Source organism: Rhinolophus sinicus, chromosome 8 (genome assembly GCF_057876585.1).
Source record: "Rhinolophus sinicus isolate RSI-liver-muscle chromosome 8, RSI-T2T, whole genome shotgun sequence".
In the NCBI taxonomy this organism is placed as follows: domain Eukaryota; kingdom Metazoa; phylum Chordata; class Mammalia; order Chiroptera; family Rhinolophidae; genus Rhinolophus; species Rhinolophus sinicus.
The window spans coordinates 57,958,974-57,979,210 of NC_142508.1; the positions used below are offsets into that span (position 1 = coordinate 57,958,974).

Here is a 20,237-nt window from a genome sequence, read left to right on the forward strand (position 1 = left end):
TGGTATTAGCAGCAGTGTCCATGATGTGAGGTGTAGCTGGTGTGATAGATGAGACATATGCTTAAAAGTTTTAGTGAAGCAGACTGGGGAGGTAGGCCGACTTCTTTCTCGTGAATTTCCTCTTGATCACAAGATTAAATATGTACTTAAAGTAATAGACACTTTAAGATAAATTACCTCCTAAGAGAAAGGAACATTTTGAAAATTAAATTATACTACATGAATCAAGCAATCAATTAGCAATCAATACATACCCAATAGTTACGCATGTGAGATGAAAAGGCAATTCATAAGAATAAATACAAATGGCCGAACATATGAAGAGCTGATCAATCTTACTAACAATCAGAGACATGAAAATGAAAGTGATACTTCTTTCTTTTTTAATCTTAATTGCCATGGTTGGCAAGGAGGCAGGGCGAATGGGCATTGAATTGGTACAAGCTTCCAGGGGTGTAGTTTGACAAAACAAATCAAGATACTAAGGTTAGGCACAAATCCCTTGATTCAGCAATTCCACTTCCAGAAAATAAAACTATAGAATAGTCACAGATGGGTAAAATCATTTAATTACAAAATGTTCGTCTTCATTCTATAGCTATCAAAAAGCTGAAATCCGCCCAAATGTGCCACAGTAAGAGAATGCTTAGAACCCTATAAAATACTATGCAAGCACTTAGACGATGTAGAATATTTAACGGCAGGGAGAGATGCTCACAAACCACAGTGAAACAGAAAAATCACAGAAGAAAAGAGAAAAATGCCTAGAATCATATATATGCTAAATGTTAACAGTTATTTCTGGCTGGTGGGTGACTTTTTTTTTTCTTATCAGCATTTATTTTTATTTTTACTTATCTGCATTTTCTAAGTTTTCCATAAAGAAATCATGTCTTATAACAAGAAATAATGTTAAATGAATACTTCAATAAGAAAGCATGTAAAGCTAAGCCAGCCTAACACCTGGCATACACATGAACTTGACAAATGCCGGCCCCCATTCTGCTGTCATTCTTCCCCAACACTGATTTTACAGTAACACCACAGGGGAATGGGGGGGAGTGATTTTACAGTAACACCACAGGGGAATTGGAGGGAGTGATTTTACAGTAACACCACAGGGGAATGGGGGGGAGTGATTTTACAGTAACACCACAGGGGAATTGGGGGGAGTGATTTTACAGTAACACCACAGGGGAATGGGGGGGGTGTCAGTGTACTCATCCATGGTTGCCCAGCCGTTTGGAGGTCACATCTGCCTAGACCCTCCCTACAGACACCACACCCAACACAGCCTGGGACAGAGCCGGCTTTCGCTGATGTGTTGAAATAATTGTGTTGATTTCAGACAGACTGGATGAGCAGCCTGGAAAGAGCATGGTCGGGATGGCGCACGATGCCTCGGAACAAGAAACCAGCGAGTAGAACGGAGAGGGCCCCAGGTGTGGTCGGAAGTCTGCTGCCCTAGTTCTACAAGCACTCACTGCTCAAGGGCTGTGTGACCTCAGGCCAGTTCCTTCCCCTCTCGCTGCTTTCATTCTGACACTATTTCAAGAGAGCCGTGAGCACTGTGCTTGTGGTGCGAGTTACAGGAGACAACGTGTACAGAAGCTTTGTATGTTCTAAAGAGCTAACACCGCAAGACAACCTTCCAGAGATCTGGAATAATCCAGCACATTTTAGGGGTAGGGATGAAAATGAAAAATATGTCGTCAGTTTTAACTTCAGTTTTCATACAACTACACAAGAAATGCTTTGATACTGATTCTCTTCCTCTTTATATGAGATAGTTTGTTCATATGAAAGGCCTAGCTCCACCCACCTTGCTAGTCAACCCCGACCCCAAACCTGGGGAGAAATATTAAAACACTGGAATGAGTTCCCTCCCCCCCACCCCGACATCTCACACATAAACCCTCCCCTCCTCTCTTCTCCCATCCCCTCCGCTCTCTCCCTTTCTCTCCCTCTCTTTCCCTGGCACATGCACACAATCTCAGATCTCCTCTCAGAGTCCAGTGAGGAAAGAAACCTTAATTTGCTTTCAGAGACGGCACAGTCTGAATGCAGCTTCTAACCAAGCAGCACAGCCTAGTAAACAAATAACTCACAGATTTGAAACAATTAGATTCAAACCATGTCACACAACTCATTAAAGAGGAGGACACTTCCTATTTACCTCACTTAGTTAGGCTTGTGTAGCTAAATAAAGACTGACACTTCATGAAGTGTTATTAAGACAAAGGAAGATAACAAATTTAGGCAAGAAACTCTCGCTTTTGGAATTTGCTTTCGACCAACCTACCGGAGCCTTAATTTCAGAGATCTTTGCAAGAAGGGCCTCCTACTGACCCCAAATGTTATTCTGGAAAAGGTTCAGGACTCATATGAACAGTCTGTGTGTATGTTGCAGAAACTGCAAGAAAGGACAAGGGCTGCGTCATACTAAATGAACGACTTTCAACTGTCAGCATGTCTTTGACTATAAAATCTGTAATAATTCCCAAAATAGCCATCTAGTTTTAACAATTTTTATTTGATAAACAACAAACGCATCTGTATACGAATGACCAAAAGATCGTTACTCTGGTGAAATAGTTTTGCAAATGTTACAAGCATATTCACAATGCTTTCAGGCCCTTTTCATTTCCAAAAGAGAAAAAGTAAGCTGCTGAGAAAAAGAGTAATATAAATAAAAGTATGTAATACGGTATAGTGCATTCATTTTGTCCCCATTTAAAATCTGAAAATAAGCAGTTTTACAAAGCCAAAAGTGTTTTCTTTTCGGAGCCAAATTTCTGTTTGAGAACTGAAGCATGCCATTAAAGGGTTGCCTCAAACTTTAGTTACAGAGCCAAAATAAAAATCCCCCTCCTGAAGATCTTCTATGCACAGAGTACTGGCTATTTGTTTCATAGTAAGTATTTGGCTCAATATGGCCTCTCTGATTTAAGAAACATATACTAGGCCCAAAAGGACACATTTTTTTTTTTTTTTGTATTACAAGAATGTATCATTAACAAACAATCTAATTACAATAAACTATATAATACTGAGTAAGGCTAAGGTGGCTGGGACAAGGAAATGCTATATTCTTAGAAAAAAGTATAAGATCACCGAGGCATTCTAAATGAAGCTTAAACAGAGGCATTAATATTTAAATGTTACAATTGCCACCTAGAAAAAAAAATCATTATTGATAGGCCAGCCCACTCAAAACCAATAATGTCATGAAAACACATGCCCTTGTGTAATTTGGCAGAACAGGCTGCTCTCTGAATACAATGGACCTTTCTATTAAATGGACCTCTTCATCCTTGGCATTTTATACAAAAAAAAAAAAAAGGGAGAAAGAAAAAGAAACAAACATGACACTATAAAGTCTTCAGTTTGAACTCTTTCACCAAAAGTGCAAGACCTAAAAGATATGTTAGAAAAGTAAAAGGTATCATTTAACAAAAATGAAAGCAAGACTATCCAAGAGGAAAACTATATTGAGATGCTACCGCTTTTGTGTAACTATATCAAAGAGCAACAGAGCCCTCTAGTGGAAAAAAAATATAACTAGATGGAGACATTTCTCTTTTAGGTTAATTTACAGGAAATACGTAGAACCCCTTATTTCATGGCAATTACTATGTCATTGCATTATGTAAAAGCAAAATACCAAATTATTTAAACTGGGCATTAAGTAAAACAATTTCCAAATTTTCAAACTTTATGAAACACTTGCAATCTTAATTAGGATAGAAGTCATATTTTTAAATATTCTCTTTAAATTATGATTTTGAAACATTTTGTCACTGAACAATAGCTTGTATAACCCTCATTTGTCATGCTGGTACTATAACAAATAAATAGAAATCTAAACCTAAATGCAAATACGAAATTCAATTGATCTCATGAGACCAAAAAGTTTCAGTCAAGATATGGGGGAAAGGGGTGTGTGTATGTGTATGTGTGTGTGTGTGTGTGTGTGTGTGTGTGTGTGTGTGCGTGCGCGTGCGAGCGTGCGTGCGTGTGTGATATATTATTCTCTATATATTATGTATTAATATTTTAAATAACTTTTTTATATGTGATTGCCAAATTATGAGATGAGGTTCATTAGAATATTTCAATTAGTCTCTTCCTTTAGGAATATATATAGCTTCTCAAATATCATGATCATGTAACTTCCATGTATATTCAATGTCTAAAAATATTAAATGTAAAATGGTTGTTAAATTCATAAGGTACTAATTCTCAATTTTCATGTAATATCGTTCAAGGACCTTTCTCAATATTGTCAAAATCTCAATCGTTTCTCAGAACAAAATAATTTCAAAGTCATTTTATTTATAATACATGGATATATTTTAGCATAAAAGAGAAGTGGTCACAAATGTTTTTAATTTAAAATGGGAGTGTAAATTCCCAAAAGGTTAGATTATTTCAGAAATTTTTCCTCTACTTAATGAGCACCAGGTTCTTAAAAAGATAAATGCCAAGATCCCACTCGTTTGAGTCTTGTTGACGATTATAAAGGAAATTGTAATCAAGCATTTCAGGATCCCAAGTGTAATGATCCCAAAAGAGTAAGTTTTAACCACAAAAATGACTATAAGTTAACTTATGGCCTCAGATTTATGGGACCTTTTGGAATAACTGAAAACAAAGTCAACAGCATGGTTTAGGCTAGAAGGCAAAATTCAGTAACACTAGGTGTGGAAAAGAAAACAAAGAACTGAAGGTGTAAAGGAAACTAGTCTAGTTCATAATTGTGAAGTGAGGATTTACAATCTTAAGAATGAATACACTTTTCTACATGAAGAAAAGTAATTTTCTCGTATTACTGTGGAACTGGTAGAATTTACAGCAGATATGAATTCATCATGGTGATGATTTGTAGGCTAAAAGAATATAGCAACTATACTTCACACTGTAATTGCAACACATGATTTAGGAACAAGACCCCGAGCTCTAAAAAATGGGCTCTCTGCTAAAACAACCAATTTCAACATTATACTGTAAAAACATCTCAGGATTCCCACATGAAAATCTGGTATATTCATTTGTTTCAAGGGGAACAAATTTAGGGGTGACTTTGATAGCTTGAGCATGTACTTTTTACATCTCAAAATATGTAAATTTTGATATTTAAGTGTGTGTGTGTATGTATATATGAAAACATACACCCACATATACATATACACACATATATACACACAATTATTAGAATCCCTGTAACAAACCTTAGGGAGGTGATTATATAACAAGAATACCAAAAGAAAATTGAGGTGTCAGTTCTAAAATACATTTTACTGGTATATACCAAGGTGGCCAGATTGTATTTGGGGAAAAAAAGTTTTGTTCTTGTTCATGGATCCTCTGGTTCAAAAACCAAAACTACTGTAGATTTAAAATCACAGCATTTGAAGCAGCCCAGCTTTATGAAGGTTCAAAAGGTGAAAGGAACTTTACGTCCTTACTAAATTCTGAAAGGGATTTAATAATCACATTTTATCCACTACTAGTTTAAGATTATAAGAAGTTATATCATCATTATCAATGAACATTAGACTGAAAGTATCTAATTTGCTCATAATTGTTAATAGTTTTAAAATAGATGTTTGACAAAACCTGGATTTCACTCCTGAAATCTGATGATGGTATGTATCTGTCTGCTCATTGAAACAGTCAGCATGAATTCCATCAAATGTCCCAGTCAACAAGAAACAGTCAACAAGGTAGTCCCACATTCAAGCATTCATTAACCCATTAGAAGAATGCTGTCTTGGATGAGTACATGTCAGCCCTCAGATTCAAGAAGGCAGCATTGTATGTGGAACTATTTCAGTACACTGAACTATTTCAGACAAATTAGCTTGATTGACAGGTTGAGTCTAGACAAGAGGCTATGGCATCTTCCATGATGGGAAATTCCCTAGCCTGAGGAATTCCCTCTCCTGAGACTTCGCAATAAGGTTTGTATTTAGTGGTCACCATGTTGAAGTCATTTCCATTCATTTTTACCAAATCAGAGCCAACAAGCCCCTAACTCCAGGGAGCTGTGAAACACTGCCTCTTCCTGCTCAGTGCTAAGCTGAGCACCGACAGAAATAAATTCCTCCCTTGCCTCTACTGGTTAGCAGGCGGGACTGTGGGGTTCCAGGCCTCTTGGTCTGCTAGAAGCTTTGGGTGAAGAGGTGACATCCCCCTGGATACTGAGATGCTGATCTCCACACAGAGAGGTCCACAAGCTACAGCTTTCAATCTACAAAGGTCTTCAGGTTCAGAACGCTGGCTAAACAAAGGTCAAGGAGAGAAGAGTGTTAGTTTCTGAGGAGGCAACATCTTAATAATGCCTGCAGCTCCCTAAAAAGGGGGGAAACAGAGTTGAGGCAAAGGGTCCAAGATACTGGTGGGACGTCCCCAACAGTTACATATGATGTGCTGCCACAATCTTCCTGTGGCCTGGGGGCAACCGATTTATGTAAATTGTGTTGAATTTAGAGAATGTTGGGTGATCTTACTTTAAAAGGGATTAGATCATCTAATGCAGGGGCTGGCAAACTTTTTCTGTAAAGAGCCAGATAGTAAATATTTTAGGCTTTGCAGGCCATATGGTCTCTGCTGTAATTACTCAACTGTGCTAGTAACACAAAAACGGCCACAGACAAAATGGAAGTGAACGGGCATGGTTGTGTTCTAACGAAACTTAACTTACAACATCAAGGGGCAGGTCAGATTTACCCCGGGGGCCGTAGTTTGCCAACCCCAATCTAGACAGCTGAATCCAGTCCACAGTGATATCTAGCTACAATCTTTCAACCGTAAAAGCAAAGATTTCACGAACTCATGATGCTTCATTCTGACAGTTCCTCAAAATCCTTCTTCGACCATAATCACCCTCATCTTTTCAAGTTGAATTAACCAGGAGCCCCTCCAAACTGCCTTAGTAAAATCAAGTATTAAAAATTCAAAATATAGCTCAATGTCACTTACAGCCAGGGGAGGAAGATGACAGGACAAAATCTGCTTAGAGGTCACTTTCAAAGGGGACAGTGTCCTAGTACAACCCAAAATTCACCAAGGAAAGGTGTTCCCTCTCACTACCGGATCGTCCCCTTCCACAAGAGACAGCCTCACCAATAGCAACTCCAACAAAGCACTGCCTTGTGGGGAATTAAAAAAAAGAACCACTGGAAATATCAGATTTGTGAATCAGCCTTTGTAAAAAAAATTAGATTACCTATGTTTTCAGTCGTGGAGCCATCTCTCTCAAAATAAATACTGGTATGTTTTGCTCCAGCCCTCTCTGCCTCAAAGAGAACAGACGTTCACTAGGCTAAACATTGGAAAGCTAATACATAGAAAATGGGCTTCCCTGAGTGGCAAAAGAAAAGTGAACACCACCACCATGAAATCTTTGATGGAAGATGACTCTTGAATGCCCAGGAGTCTTGAAAATGAAGATGCCCGATTCACTCTGCATTCAGCTATTTGATTTGAAATAGGCAGAAATAAAATGGCAATAGCAATTTATAAACTGGCGTATTTCACAGTGCAGGAGAAGGGAGGACTTTATCTAGAAACTACAGCCTACTTGGGCAGGGGAGCTTTCTAAGGCAGCCACGCAGGATATAAAAGCTAACTTCGTTACGACGGAAACGAAGTGCCTATCTTCAGCCTCTTTTCTTTAAGCCTGATACCACTGCTGCGGAGTGCAAGTTATTTGCAAGGATTTGATTGCCTGGGATGTTCAGGACGATATTATTTCAAAAATTAAGAATAAAAATCTCCAGCACTCACCTAGATGTACGCTTCTCAAGAGTGGAAGGGGAAATGGGGTGAGGTAACGGTGCTACAGGCAATTTCTGAGGGAACGTTCGAGCTGGGGAAATAGCAGGGGGTGTCTGAATAGGAAGAGCTGGTCTCCCTAAGACCTTCCCCAACATGCCTTTCCATCCTGAGCTTTAGGATTTGCTACCGTATCTGACAGGACCACAGACACCTACTTGCAGAGTCCACAAAATGGATTATTGGACCTCAAGAAGGAACAGTCATCGAGGCCAAGTGGGAGCTGTGAAGAGGCACAGAGTTTGGGGCTTTCCTCAAACAGGTTCAAGGTTCATTCTGGTCAACCACGCACTTATTCTCCATGCTTCAGAATTCCGCCCTCCTTCCAACCACAACTCAATATCCAACTCAACGCAGCCCTTTGTAGATTCTGTTAGCCCACCTCCATTAGTCCTGGATTACAGCGTCAGAAGCCGGATGTTGCAAGCCCTGTCAAAGGTCTGCTATCTAACGTCAGACAGAGCAACGTATAAACACTTATGCAGAAAATCACCAGTAGTCACATACCTTATCAAGTGAAGAAAACACAGTCTAGCCAGAAGATTAAGGAAATGAGATCTTTCAGTTAATTTTCTGGTTAACTGAATGTTAAGTAAAAAGATATTTTACTGAAGTCCTCAAGTCCTTATTTTGTCTGAATTATGCTACACTGTATTGGTCAACACCCTCACATAATAGGAGTCAATGAAATCAATGTAACAGATTGTTTCTTGGATGATTAAGGACTCAGCCATTATGTTTAATAGAGCATCATCAGTTTTGATTATCAATGATGAGCATATAGACTTAAACCACAAAAGTTCAGAAAATTGGACTGAACATATTCTGAGCCCAGGATGAGGTCTCAGAGTTGATTTTAAATAAACCCCTTTCAATTAAAAAAAAAAAAAAAATTCATTTGCTTCTTTGCCTTCAAAGACAAGTACAGCCAAAACTTCTGCTCTGGGACTCAGCATGTTAAGTTTTAGATCCCGTGCTGTAACCAATCCTCTGAGAATGTATTTTCACCTCCCATGCTTGAGCTGACGATGCTAGGACATGTTTCTGGAGGTTCAAGAAGGGATCACCGAAAATGAAGAAAGACCGAGAAAGGAGAGAGCACAGGCCATGTACAAAGGGGGGAGGAGACAAAGCTTATGAAAGAGAAGGCCAACAAGGGAGGGGCACTGAGGGGATGGAAGCAGTCGAAAGGACAGAGAGAACTTGCCAGAAGACAAAAATGCAATTACATTTTTGTCTCCATACACGAATCTGAAGATGCTTGTCCTCACTCAAAGCAGTTGGTTCTTACAGACTCAGATAGTGATGGAAATGGACCACAGCAAAATAAGAATAAAATCGTATGGGGAGTTACTGTACAAGCATCTGCTTTGCGGCTATTGCTTTAACAGCCCATGGTGATAAGACGGTCACCGGGGTTTGACGCTAGCAATTAAGAGGGTTAAGTTAGAGGTTAAGGCAAGGACTTATTTTCCACCTTTATAAAGAAACAAGATCCCGTACCCAAGGGAAAGGGATATTCTCAGTGACCACCTGAAACCTGCAGTATCCTGTTCCAAAATCATGACGCATTGTTATTCCCAATATTCCACTACCAATCCATTTCAGTTTGAACAACCCAGGTAATCGGAACACGTCATGCACCACACAGACCAAGTGAGAAACTCTCAGACAGGGCCTGTGGTCTCTAATCCTCGAACACTGAAATAGCTACAATCTTTTGCTGAGTGTTCAGCTTTCAGAGAATTCAAGGTCGGCCCCTACACAGCCCTCCAAGATGACACTGGGATTTTAACAGAGAGCAGGATTTTAATTGAACGATAGCTGAAAAGACTATAATATATTTATAAATCAGAGAATCACTATACAGGCTTTCATGATAGAAGTCACCAATAATAATAATAATAATAATAATAATAATGACAACAACAACAACTGTAAGTAAATGACCTACCTATTCCTGAATTAGCTCCAGTAACTATAACCACTTTGCCAGTGAGATCCCGGCCCTGGAGTATTTCCATGGCTGTGGTGCTACCATCGTATCTCTGTCTGGTTGTTGGTTTTGTAGGATTATCATCCACAGTAAATGCCAGTCTTGGGTCCAAATAGGTAGTTCTCTTATTTATATGGCTGCAAAGGAGAAAGAGTAAACCCACAGCAGTGAGCATAGGAATTTATAAATACGAGATAATGCTACAGTTTAGGCTAGGCAGACCCCATTGTTTATGTACTAAAAAGGCTTATTCTTCATCCCAGAAAGAACTAAAGTCCACTTAGTCTACCTTCTGGCCTCTGGAGGATTACATTCCTGCCTGGAAAGACGCTCATCCACTCCTTTCCTTCAGAATTGCCTATAAGATGCACTGTAACATACAATAAGCATTGCCTTGTATCCTTAGATCTCAAAAGAGAAAAAGCTTTGCTTTTTTTTAATTCATATAAATGTGGCTATAAGATCTGCCACACTCTTTTCAGTAGATTTCAATTAAATCTCTTGGCCTAGTGCAAGGGCCTAAGAAGATTGGCAGAGAAGCAGAACACTCAAAATGAGAAAAAGTCTTAACAGTAAATACGAAACTGACCACCTACTAAAATTCTAATGATTTTCATTTTAAGACTCTATTCATACCTCCTACATGCACTCTAACTTTGATTCGGAGGTGATCTAAATCTTGTAGAAACAATATTAAAATATTCCGGTACAGACGGATTAACAGGGTACTCCTTATGCAACAGAATTTATTCTTCACATTTTAAATGGATTCTTGGGATTTGCGATAAAGACCTCAAAATACTAGCTTAAAAACTATTAAGAACTCTCCAGAAAGAAAGAGATGAGATTTCATGATTTGTAATGTATATGTGTAAAATTATATACAGTTTGAAATCTAAACTCATCGCCCTATAAATACTAAGACCCAAGAATAATCCAACTTTCATTTCCATTAGAACCAAAGCTGCCAGATAAGCATTTTGACTCCAATGTTATACGACATGCTGTGCAGAAGCCGGTTCATGCTGGCTTGCAAGAGCCCAATGTGCACATTTGTTCCCAACTCCTCAGTGACTTCACCTTGGGAGCCTGAACTAGGCTGTGGTGAAAGTATTTACACTGTGGAAACAAATCTGGGCTTTTCCCCCTAGAGAGCTATTGTTAAACATTTGCCAGCACACCACTGTAACAGGCTCGGGAGGCAACATGACCAGCCGGGACAGCCGGGTGCCAGCTTGCCTCCCTTGGGGCACTGTGGGAATGGAATGAGCTAATACTACAGGTATAAGGTGACAAGAATCACGCCTGGCTCACGCTATTTGCTACACAGGTAGTTACTACTGTTGTTTGTTATTGGCATTTACTCTAAACATAGTTTTACAGACAAGGATGCTGAAAACATTATTGATAATTATAGATAGCCAATAATGGGACTTTAACAACATCGATGCCCAACAAGTAATTTGATAAATTACAGTATATCCGTACAAAATAATTTCTATAGCCATTAAACATCTTTTTCTTGAAAAAACATATATGAGAAAATGCTCAGAAAGACATTATGTGGAAAACACAGGCTACTAAACAGTTCACACAGTACATTCCCATCTGTCTTTTTTTTTTTAAAGAAAGTGTGTGTATATAAAACCGATGGGAAGAATAAAAGCAAAAATCATTAAAAGTATAACAGTTACTCCTGCTAAGATTACAGTTATATACTATGTCATTTTCCCACAGTCAGTGTATATTATTCTTATAATAAAAATTATTAAAAAACAAAATCGCTGAGAGTAGTTTCTAGGTAGACACTTACTCAACAAAATACACTTGTCCGTTCTCATCAGTTTCTTGCTCCCATCCATATGGCAGATCTGAAACACAGGAAAGATTGACAGGTCTACATATGGCAGAGGTGGGGGAATTGAAGCCCAGGTCAGAAGCAGGCTCCATGCCCTTCCAGCCCCGGCCCCCTAAGCCGATCCCACCAGACCAACAGCTGTCACTTTGCCACTCTCGGTCACGTGGGAGTTGCAGAAAGCCCATCACCCCGACTGGACTCCACATTTCTTCCTCTTGCTCAGAAATAAAACTCCACTTCATTCTTGATCATTCTTCAACACTCCACTCCACTCTTGCTTTTGATGAAAACCCTACTGGTTCCTCCAATCAACGTGAAATCTCCCTTGAATGAACTCACAGAAAGTAACTTTACCAACACCATCTGGACGCTGACTTGTGATGCCTCTTGTATGGTATTACAGAGCTGTTTCATTTTTTGTCATGGGTACATATGCTATATTGTCTCTTCCCCTAACCATCAAGGACCTCCTTATACTTCTATTCTGTCAGTCACACACTTGCTCAAAAGGACCCGTAAGTCATGGCCATGTTTGATGGAATTCCATCAAACACTGATATATTTAATTCCATGACAGAACCAAGAACAAGTTTACCAACAGCGCAACTATAGGAAAATCTAATAAACTGTGAGTCAAAGGCCCCTATTATTTTAACGCTTTGTTAGATTTAAGACCAGAAACAAATCATCCTCATCACTCTACCCCAAGATCACATCACCTCCTGCTAAATCCCATGAGCGATGCAGAGTGAGAGGCCTGTTCCTTGATGGTCCTCTATTAGGGAGCCTTCCCAGAATGACACTACCACCTTCACGCCTTTTTTATTTTTCCTAATACTTTAAATAGAAGGTTCTTTGCTTTATGACAACAAAATACAAACCTCCTGCTATTCGTTTTCTTTTTCCAGTTTTCGGATGTTCCCATTGAGTCTTCTCCTCAGTGTGACTATTAAAAAAAAAAAAAAAAAAATCCACAAAAATAAATAAATAAATAAATAAGTCACACTTCTAAAGCAATTAAGCCATTGTATTAAACATTTTTTTCTCTCCCAAATAATACTATCTCTCAAGTAGTAAAGGCAGACATTCGGAAAGAAGTAGGGCATAAATGTCACTGTTTGCATCCAGTCAAATTCCCTACGTTGGAAGCAGCGGCAACCTGTGAAAACGTGCTGAAAGCCTGCCTTTACAAGCTGGCTGTGAAAGGGGAGGAGGGAGGGGGAAGAGGACCAAAACCTCAGAGGGGGTCAACTTTAGGAAGATCGTTGAATCACTCCAAGTATCTAGAGAGGTGTTTTATTTTTGTTTTCATTTTATTCCAGAATAGATTGACAAACTTCAGTCTAATTCATAATGCTAACATTTACGTATTATTTAACAGTAATCTTTTTTAATGTTTATTCTTTCCACAGATATAACTTTAAGGTGTTTTTGAACTACTGTACCCTAATTGCTTCTAACTAAGAATGCTGGAAGACGGCTCCATAGGTCACCTAGCCGTATGCCTTTGGTCAAGTTACTCAACTTTGGGGCCTCAACTTCCTCATCTATGAAATGGAAATAATCCTAGTACTGACCTCAGGGGAATACCATGAGGATACTGTATAGAAAAGGTTGAACACAGTACCGGGCATACAAGAAGCCCTCAACAACGTTAGCTATGATTCTGAACAAATCGAATATACAAACTGGTCTGATTTCTGTGTCAAACTTAGCATTTCATCTCAGAAGCAGCACACAAAGTTATCATTAAAACTGTGAGCCAATAACAGACTAGAGACACCTGGCAACAGGTGATTAAAGTATCAAAGAAAACATAAAATTACTTCATCAGGGAAACAGCTGGATGTTGCAAGAGGCATTCAAAGGAGAGGATGGATTTCTTAAAACGTCACATACCCATGCCAGAGTAGAAAATATTATTTAATCACTAACATCTAGATGATAACATTTGAATATTCCTTCCCTATCAATTATTTTAAAGAGAATAAATATAGAGAGCATGAATTTGCTGTAAAATTTTACGAGTTACAAGCCAGGTCTTTTCAGGAACTGCTGGGTTTTGTTCTGTTTTTGTAAACTCTCAGTGGCCGGTGCCAGGATGGAGTGGGCGGGCACTGGACTCAGAAGACAGAAGACCTGAGCTCCCACACTGCCCGTATTCAGTCCCTGGCCACACACCCACCCCAAGTTGCTGCTGGAAAGGTAAGAGACACCATACCTGTGACAGTGATGGGTGAATGATGAAATTATTGTACAAGCATAGGGTATCAGTAGCAAGGACCAACTCCTACTTGTACGGCACCACCATGAAATCCTACCTGCAAAACGGGAAGCCCTGACTCCCTAGTAAGGATAACCTACCCGTGATTGACACAACTCCTGCTTCCTGCAAACTGACAGGAACAGCAATCACACCCACCAAACACTGGCAACAACATAAAACTTTCCTGCTCTTTGCTTTGCCAGGCCTCATGCTTCTGCAGGCAAATTTACAGGCGTCATCACATCTGCCTTTGCCTGACATTAAAAGTAGTTTTCACCCCACAAGCACACAATCAAACGAGCTTGGAACCCAGCTCCAAAAAAACCTGCCCTTTAGAATCCACAAAGTAACCCCAAGAGAGGAATGCTGACACTCCACAGCAGGTGTGCTGGTGACTAATAGAAGTCCCAGTCCTGCCTCCAGATGAAACCCTCAGACCCCCAGCCCCACGCCTGGCCGACAGTAGGCGCCCAAATGTAAGCATGTGGAATGAATAAATGCTTTCCAAAGGAGCTGGAAAATTCACTCAGAACATTGGTTTTTCCCATCCTGAAAAAACAATACAAAAATAAATAAATAAACATCATCACATTGTGTTCTTTGACAGAAAATGCCTGAGCCAGGGTTTCTTACGCACATGCCTGCCACTTGGGGCGCAATGGTTCTTTGCTGTGGGGTCTGTCCCATGCATTGTAGGATGATTAACAGCGTCCCTGGTCTCCACCCACTAGATGCCAATATGCCACTCCCTGTAGTTGTGTCAATGGAAAAGTGTCAACTGTCCGCTGCAGGGCACAGTGATCCTGTGAAAGGGTCGCGGGCCTAACTGAGGAGTGAAGCGAGGATTCTAGAGCCTGATGCTCATGTTTTCTGGCTCACCCACTCGCTAGCAAGGTGCCCTTGGAGAAGTTGTTTAACCTCCCTGTGCCTCAGCTTCCCTATCAATAAAATGGGGATAATAATAGCACCTCCTTCTTCAGGTTAAAGAGGAGTTAATGTGTGAAAAACTAAGAGCCATGGCTTTCACATAGAAGTATTATTTTAAATTAATACTTACATACAAAAATTAATTAAAAGGTGTTCTTTCTAATTGTAACCTAAAATGACTTTTTGATGAACAGAAAATTATGACACGTCTCCAAAGTGTTATCTTATTTTCCCTTAAATAGAAGCCTTCTTTTATTTTATTTTCTTTCAATAAGCTTTTTGTCATTTAAAAAGATAATTAACAGTGACCTTAATTTAAACCAAAAGGGTCAATATTAAATTCATACCACATTACATGGATATCATTTTCAAGTATGTTCTTCTAAGTCCTTTTGTGTTTTTTTAAACGCAGTTTCTGTAAATTAACTGGGCGACACAGAGCTGCCCGTGAGGAGAACCAGCCCTGTGAACAAGGGAACCATCCCTCCATAGGGCAAGGCCAGCTGGCCCTCTCGCTGCCAAGAGGCCTGGGCTTCAGAAGAAAAGGGGGATGGGATGGCAGACCCAGGGAAGCCCAAGTGACTGCAACTACAGCTCCCATCACTGAGACCTCATCCTTCTGTCCCCGTCCCCTGGTTTAGGCAGAGGGGCTGCTCTGGACTGTGCCAGGGGGTGATAAAGGCCCTCCAGCTCTCTCTGGTGACAGGTCTGCCCTTAGTGGCAGGAACACCCCCTTTCCTGGGAGCCCAGCCTGGTGGCCCTGAAGCCATATGATGTGTGTGCTTGAGGTCTATGGGTGCACCATGGGGCATGTGGGGAAGCACAAGGGAACACAGAACCCACACAACAGGAGAGGGGGAGGCGGTAAGGGGGCTCCACAAGACCCCAGACATCTCACTGGGGCTACAGCCTCTGTCCTTGGGCAGGGCCCTGCTGCAATGGAAGGAAAACTATTTGGAAACAGGAACTACTCAAAGGGGAGTCTTCTGATCCCCCATTCGTGAAGGTTCCCAAACCCAAAGAGAAGGATAAGTGACCTTCTAGAGTTAGGAGGGAAAAGAAAGGCCATGATATTTGTAGGTCAGGAGAGATCAAGGAGACTGCTGGGAATCCAGGGTTAGGGTCGGTCAGAGGTGTCCTTCAGCCCTCAGCACCAAACAATAGAGGGCCAGTGGGGCTGGAAAGAAGATCTGGAGAGATGGTCAGGAGCTCTGGGAGCCAACCAGGCCTTGTTACCATAGTCAGTATAAACAATGGGGCCAGAGAGGCCAGTTTGAGACCTAAAACAGTGGTGGAGGCCTGAGGGGGGGAACGTGGCTTTTCAGACAACACATATGTGCACTGCATCCCCTGGCCATCGGCTCCCCACAAGTTCTCAGAGGAACTGGCTGGAGTGCGCAGATCTTATTTCGTGAAAGGAGAGCCCCAAGCCTATACAACAAACGCCATGTAGCAAGGAAGCAGGTGGAAAAGGCCCGCCAACATATGGCAAGCCACAGGGAAAAGGCAGGGCGCCTCCACACCTAACACCAGGCTCCAGGTAAACCTGAAGGGAAGCCATGAAGCTTCTGGGGTAAGTGAGCAGGAGGAGGATGTGGGCTCCAAAAGCAGGAAGCAGGCCGTGCACTGCTTTGCATTCCCAGCGCCCAGGAAGCCACCTGCCCACAGAGGCCTGCAGTGAACTTTGGCTAGACAAATTAATTTACTCATTTGGCGTGGATTTATTTTACGGTGCTAAGCACTGAGGATACAGAGGTGAACAAGAAAAGGCCGCTGCCCTGATGAAGTTTACAACCCAGGGAGGGAGACAGAGCGATCAGAGTACGGCTAAGATAACTACAGATGAGGCTGAGTACTACGAAGCAGGTAACAAGGTGCTGGGAGGAGGGCGCAGGGCTGGCAAACAAGGGGAAGGCCTCTTGGGCAGTGCATTTAAGCCCAGCTCTAAGGGACGAAAGGGCCCTCCACACAAAGACAGAGGGAATAACAAACGCCCATTCAGGAGCTGCCTGGAGCCCTGCGACAGTCCAATGGCTCCCTACTGCTAGAACTGTCCCTTCAATTCTCCAGAGCAGAAACATCTTTCTAAAAGTCACAAACCCAATATTACTCTCTGGCTCCAATCCTTCAGTGGACCCCTGCGTCGTGAGGACAGAGCCCCAACTCCTCCACTAGGTACAAAACTGGGTCCTTCCTCCCCTGCCTCAATCTTCTCATCTCCACACCTCCACACAGGCCATGCGGGGGGCTCTATTTTGTGTCCTCTATCCGAGCTGCCCTCCTGCCCCCTTGACCACCTACTTCTACTTCTGCTCTAAGGCACAGCTTAGGTCATCTTACCTGAGATGCCCACCTACCCAAACATGCCGGCTGCTAGAGAAGAGCAATTGCTGCTCACTACACACACTGCACTGGGACTACCTCACTGCATGTCACTCATTTAGGGTGACAAGTGGGTCTTATTTAACTCAGTACAACCAGCGCCCAGCAAAGAGCCTGGCACATGATAAGACTCCGGTGTGTCTTGAGTGAATGAACTCAGCAAGGTCTCATTTTGCTGTTTCTCTGTCTACCAAGCCATCAAAGACAGCAGTGGTTCACAACCTTGGGTAGACTACAAACACCTGGGAAGATTTACAACATCTTCCCAGATGTTGTAAGAGGGGACAAACCAATTAAATGAGAATCTCTGGAAGTGGAACAAAGGAAAGAGATTTTTTAAGTTTTCCAGATGTTGAAACTCACTGGTTTACATCCATATTTCTCAAAGCCAAGGGATAATCTGCCTCACCTGGCAAGTTTAAAAAATAGATTCCCCACGTTAGGTGTCGGCTATGTGAGGGTCTCTGTGCAGACATGACATCTGTATTTATGACAGTCGCAGGTAATTCTAATATCAAGCCTAAGGCGGTGCTGTCACAGCTGCAGGGACAGCTGGAAACGCTAACAGTTCTTAAGCAGAGTACTTACTAAACTTGTGTTAAGTGTTTTATGTACACTGCCTGAACTAAAACTCTCTTATCGACCCATTTTACAGATGAGAAAACTGACTGAGAGTTCTTTTAACCGCCCAAGGTCACACAGTAAGTGATGGGAGAAAGGGTCTGCTAGTGTTTCCAAACTTCCCCAGGGAAACTATAATGAAGCTATATTAGCTAAAGTATATGTACACACATATACGTATACACGTATACATATTAGGACATTTGTTAAAAACACATACACCCAGATCCCCACCCCAGACCTTTGAGGAGGGGGCTGGGTATCAGCATTTCGCCACTCCCACCCGATTTTTTCCGGGAGGGGATAAGGCCCCTTTGCCATCATTGCACCTTGCAGCGCCGCCTCCTGCGCAGCAGAGGGCGCGCCTGGGCCCTGCCAGGTGACCCCGGCTTGACCCAGGGACCAGAGAGTGGACCGGCTCCTCTCCTCAGGACCCTGCAAACCATCCATCTGAAGCTCTCTATATCACTGCCACTTTGCCTGTCCTCGCCAAGCTGGAGAGCAGGCACGCGCCGTGCCCTACACAGGTGGCGTTCAGGGCAGCGCAGTGTCCCGAACACGTCCGGCCGCCAGATTCCAGGTGCGTCCCACTCCAGGTGTTTCCCAGGCCCGGCGGCCCCACCGCAGCCCCCTTACTTGGCATAGTAAACCCAGCCGTCCTTGGTGGTTCTCTGCTCCCAGCCCAGGGGCAGCTCGTCCTCGCTGTCCGTGTCGTCCAGGCCCGCGTAGCGCAGGGCTGCCATGGCTGCAGAGGAGGCGCTCGATCACAGTCGCTCGGCGGCCAGCTGCCCAGTCTCCACGCTCAGGAACTCACTCCTGCTTCAACCAAGCGCCGCGCGCGTCGGAACCCAAACGCTCGCGCCTGCGCACTGCGCCGCCCAGAGTTGCTCCATTGACTCGGTAGATACAATCCAGTTTCCGGAGTTTATGCAGCTGCTAGCGTAAAAGGGGCGGAGCCTAAGAAGAACGGCGGAGAAAGCGCAGAGGAGGTTGCACTGCCGCTCGGCTGGAAGCAAAACCCGGTGAACACTATGTGGCTACGGAGATGGAGCTGAGCTTCGTCATCCTCCTGGCCTCAGGGAAGGGGCGTGGGCTTCCAGTCACAGGCCAGGATTCCTCCCGTTGCTGGGCGACCTGTAATCACGTCCTCGTTAGTCTGACCAATCCTGCAGGAGCTCTTGCAAGTGGGAATCCTGGGAAATGTAGTCCAGGCCCAACCGGATTAGACCGTGGAGTAGACAGGAAGGATGCGGATGCTGGTTTTCTGAGCTCTAGCCTCTCCTTATTTTAGGTCATTGTGAAGTGTGAACGTTCCTGCTAAGAAACCTTGAAGAGTTTTCCATCACCCAGGCAGAATCACAAACTTTGTTATGCATGCAAACACAGCGTTATAAACCTTGGAGATTAAAAATGCAAACCTCACCTGATTACCCAGTCCTGCAGAAATCTCTTCCAGCCACAACATGGCTTTGTTGATAATAAAGGGCTAACATTTAACATTTATTTATCGACATACACCTGACTAAACTGACAGAGCACCACATCTTAATGCTTCTTTCTATTGCTAGTGCTTATTAAAATACCAACACCTACAAATTAACTAAATGAAGTAAGTGAATGAATGAATGAATGAATGAACGAATGTGATTCCTTAGGTTTGGCCCTCTATAAATCAAACTAGTTTGACACAAAACTCTGAAGTCCTACAAATACCCTATAATGTCCTGTGACAAAAACCAGAAGCATATCTTCAACTTGGCCTTGCCTAAGGAGTTTTCCAGAACATTCCCCCCTTGGAACTTGCTCTACAGCTCAGCATTACAGGGAAATTTGACCTTGATTTCTCTGGCCTAAGTCTCAGAAGAATGCAAGCCTCTGTCAGAAAAACTACGTATTTTAAAGGGGGGAGACAGGGAATACTGCTTTTTGTCTTCAAGTCCTGAAATTGATATTTTTTGAGATTCATGCTCTGTATGCTTTTTAGAGGAGAGACTCACTTTTCTTTGAAAAACCGAAAGCTTACTTAATGAAGGCATGTTTTAATTTTAGCAGGCCCACTATCCCATCTCAAACCTATTGAAATATCCCTCTTTCTAAATCCATGTGCATTTAAATAAGCTGCCATTAATCTGCTGCTCTTCTGCTCATTCCAATTTAATGCAGTGCCCCTGTCCCCCAAGCCAATTTATTCCTTTCATAGATATGAATAGGAAATTAGGTCACAAAGTCCCCTAGTCGTGGGGAGGGAGTAAATGGAGTCACACCGAATAGCCTCAGTTTCTCCAATTATTTTCTCTGCCTCTACTCAACTTCTCAAGGCCTGACTGCTTAGATTTTTATCTTGGGTT

General features: G+C 42.1%; 1 protein-coding gene across 3 annotated transcripts in view; it reads right to left on the minus strand.

Moving 5' to 3' along the window:
* Positions 1-18,934, minus strand: part of WWOX (WW domain containing oxidoreductase) — a 916,272-nt gene extending 897,338 nt beyond the window's left edge. Inside the window, exons 1-4 of one of the 3 annotated variants that reach the window (XM_019710992.3) lie at positions 18,526-18,928; positions 12,575-12,639; positions 11,649-11,706; positions 9,794-9,972 (exon numbers count right to left, since the gene is read on the minus strand). In XM_019710992.3, coding sequence (XP_019566551.2) covers positions 9,794-9,972; positions 11,649-11,706; positions 12,575-12,639; positions 18,526-18,632 — 409 coding nt within the window. In that variant the 5' untranslated portion in view covers positions 18,633-18,928. Of the gene's footprint in view, positions 1-9,793; positions 9,973-11,648; positions 11,707-12,574; positions 12,640-18,525 lie in introns of all 3 variants that reach the window. The other 2 variants (XM_074314544.2, XM_074314542.2) reach the window with 2 other exon arrangements.
* Positions 18,935-20,237: the final 1,303 nt, after the last annotated feature.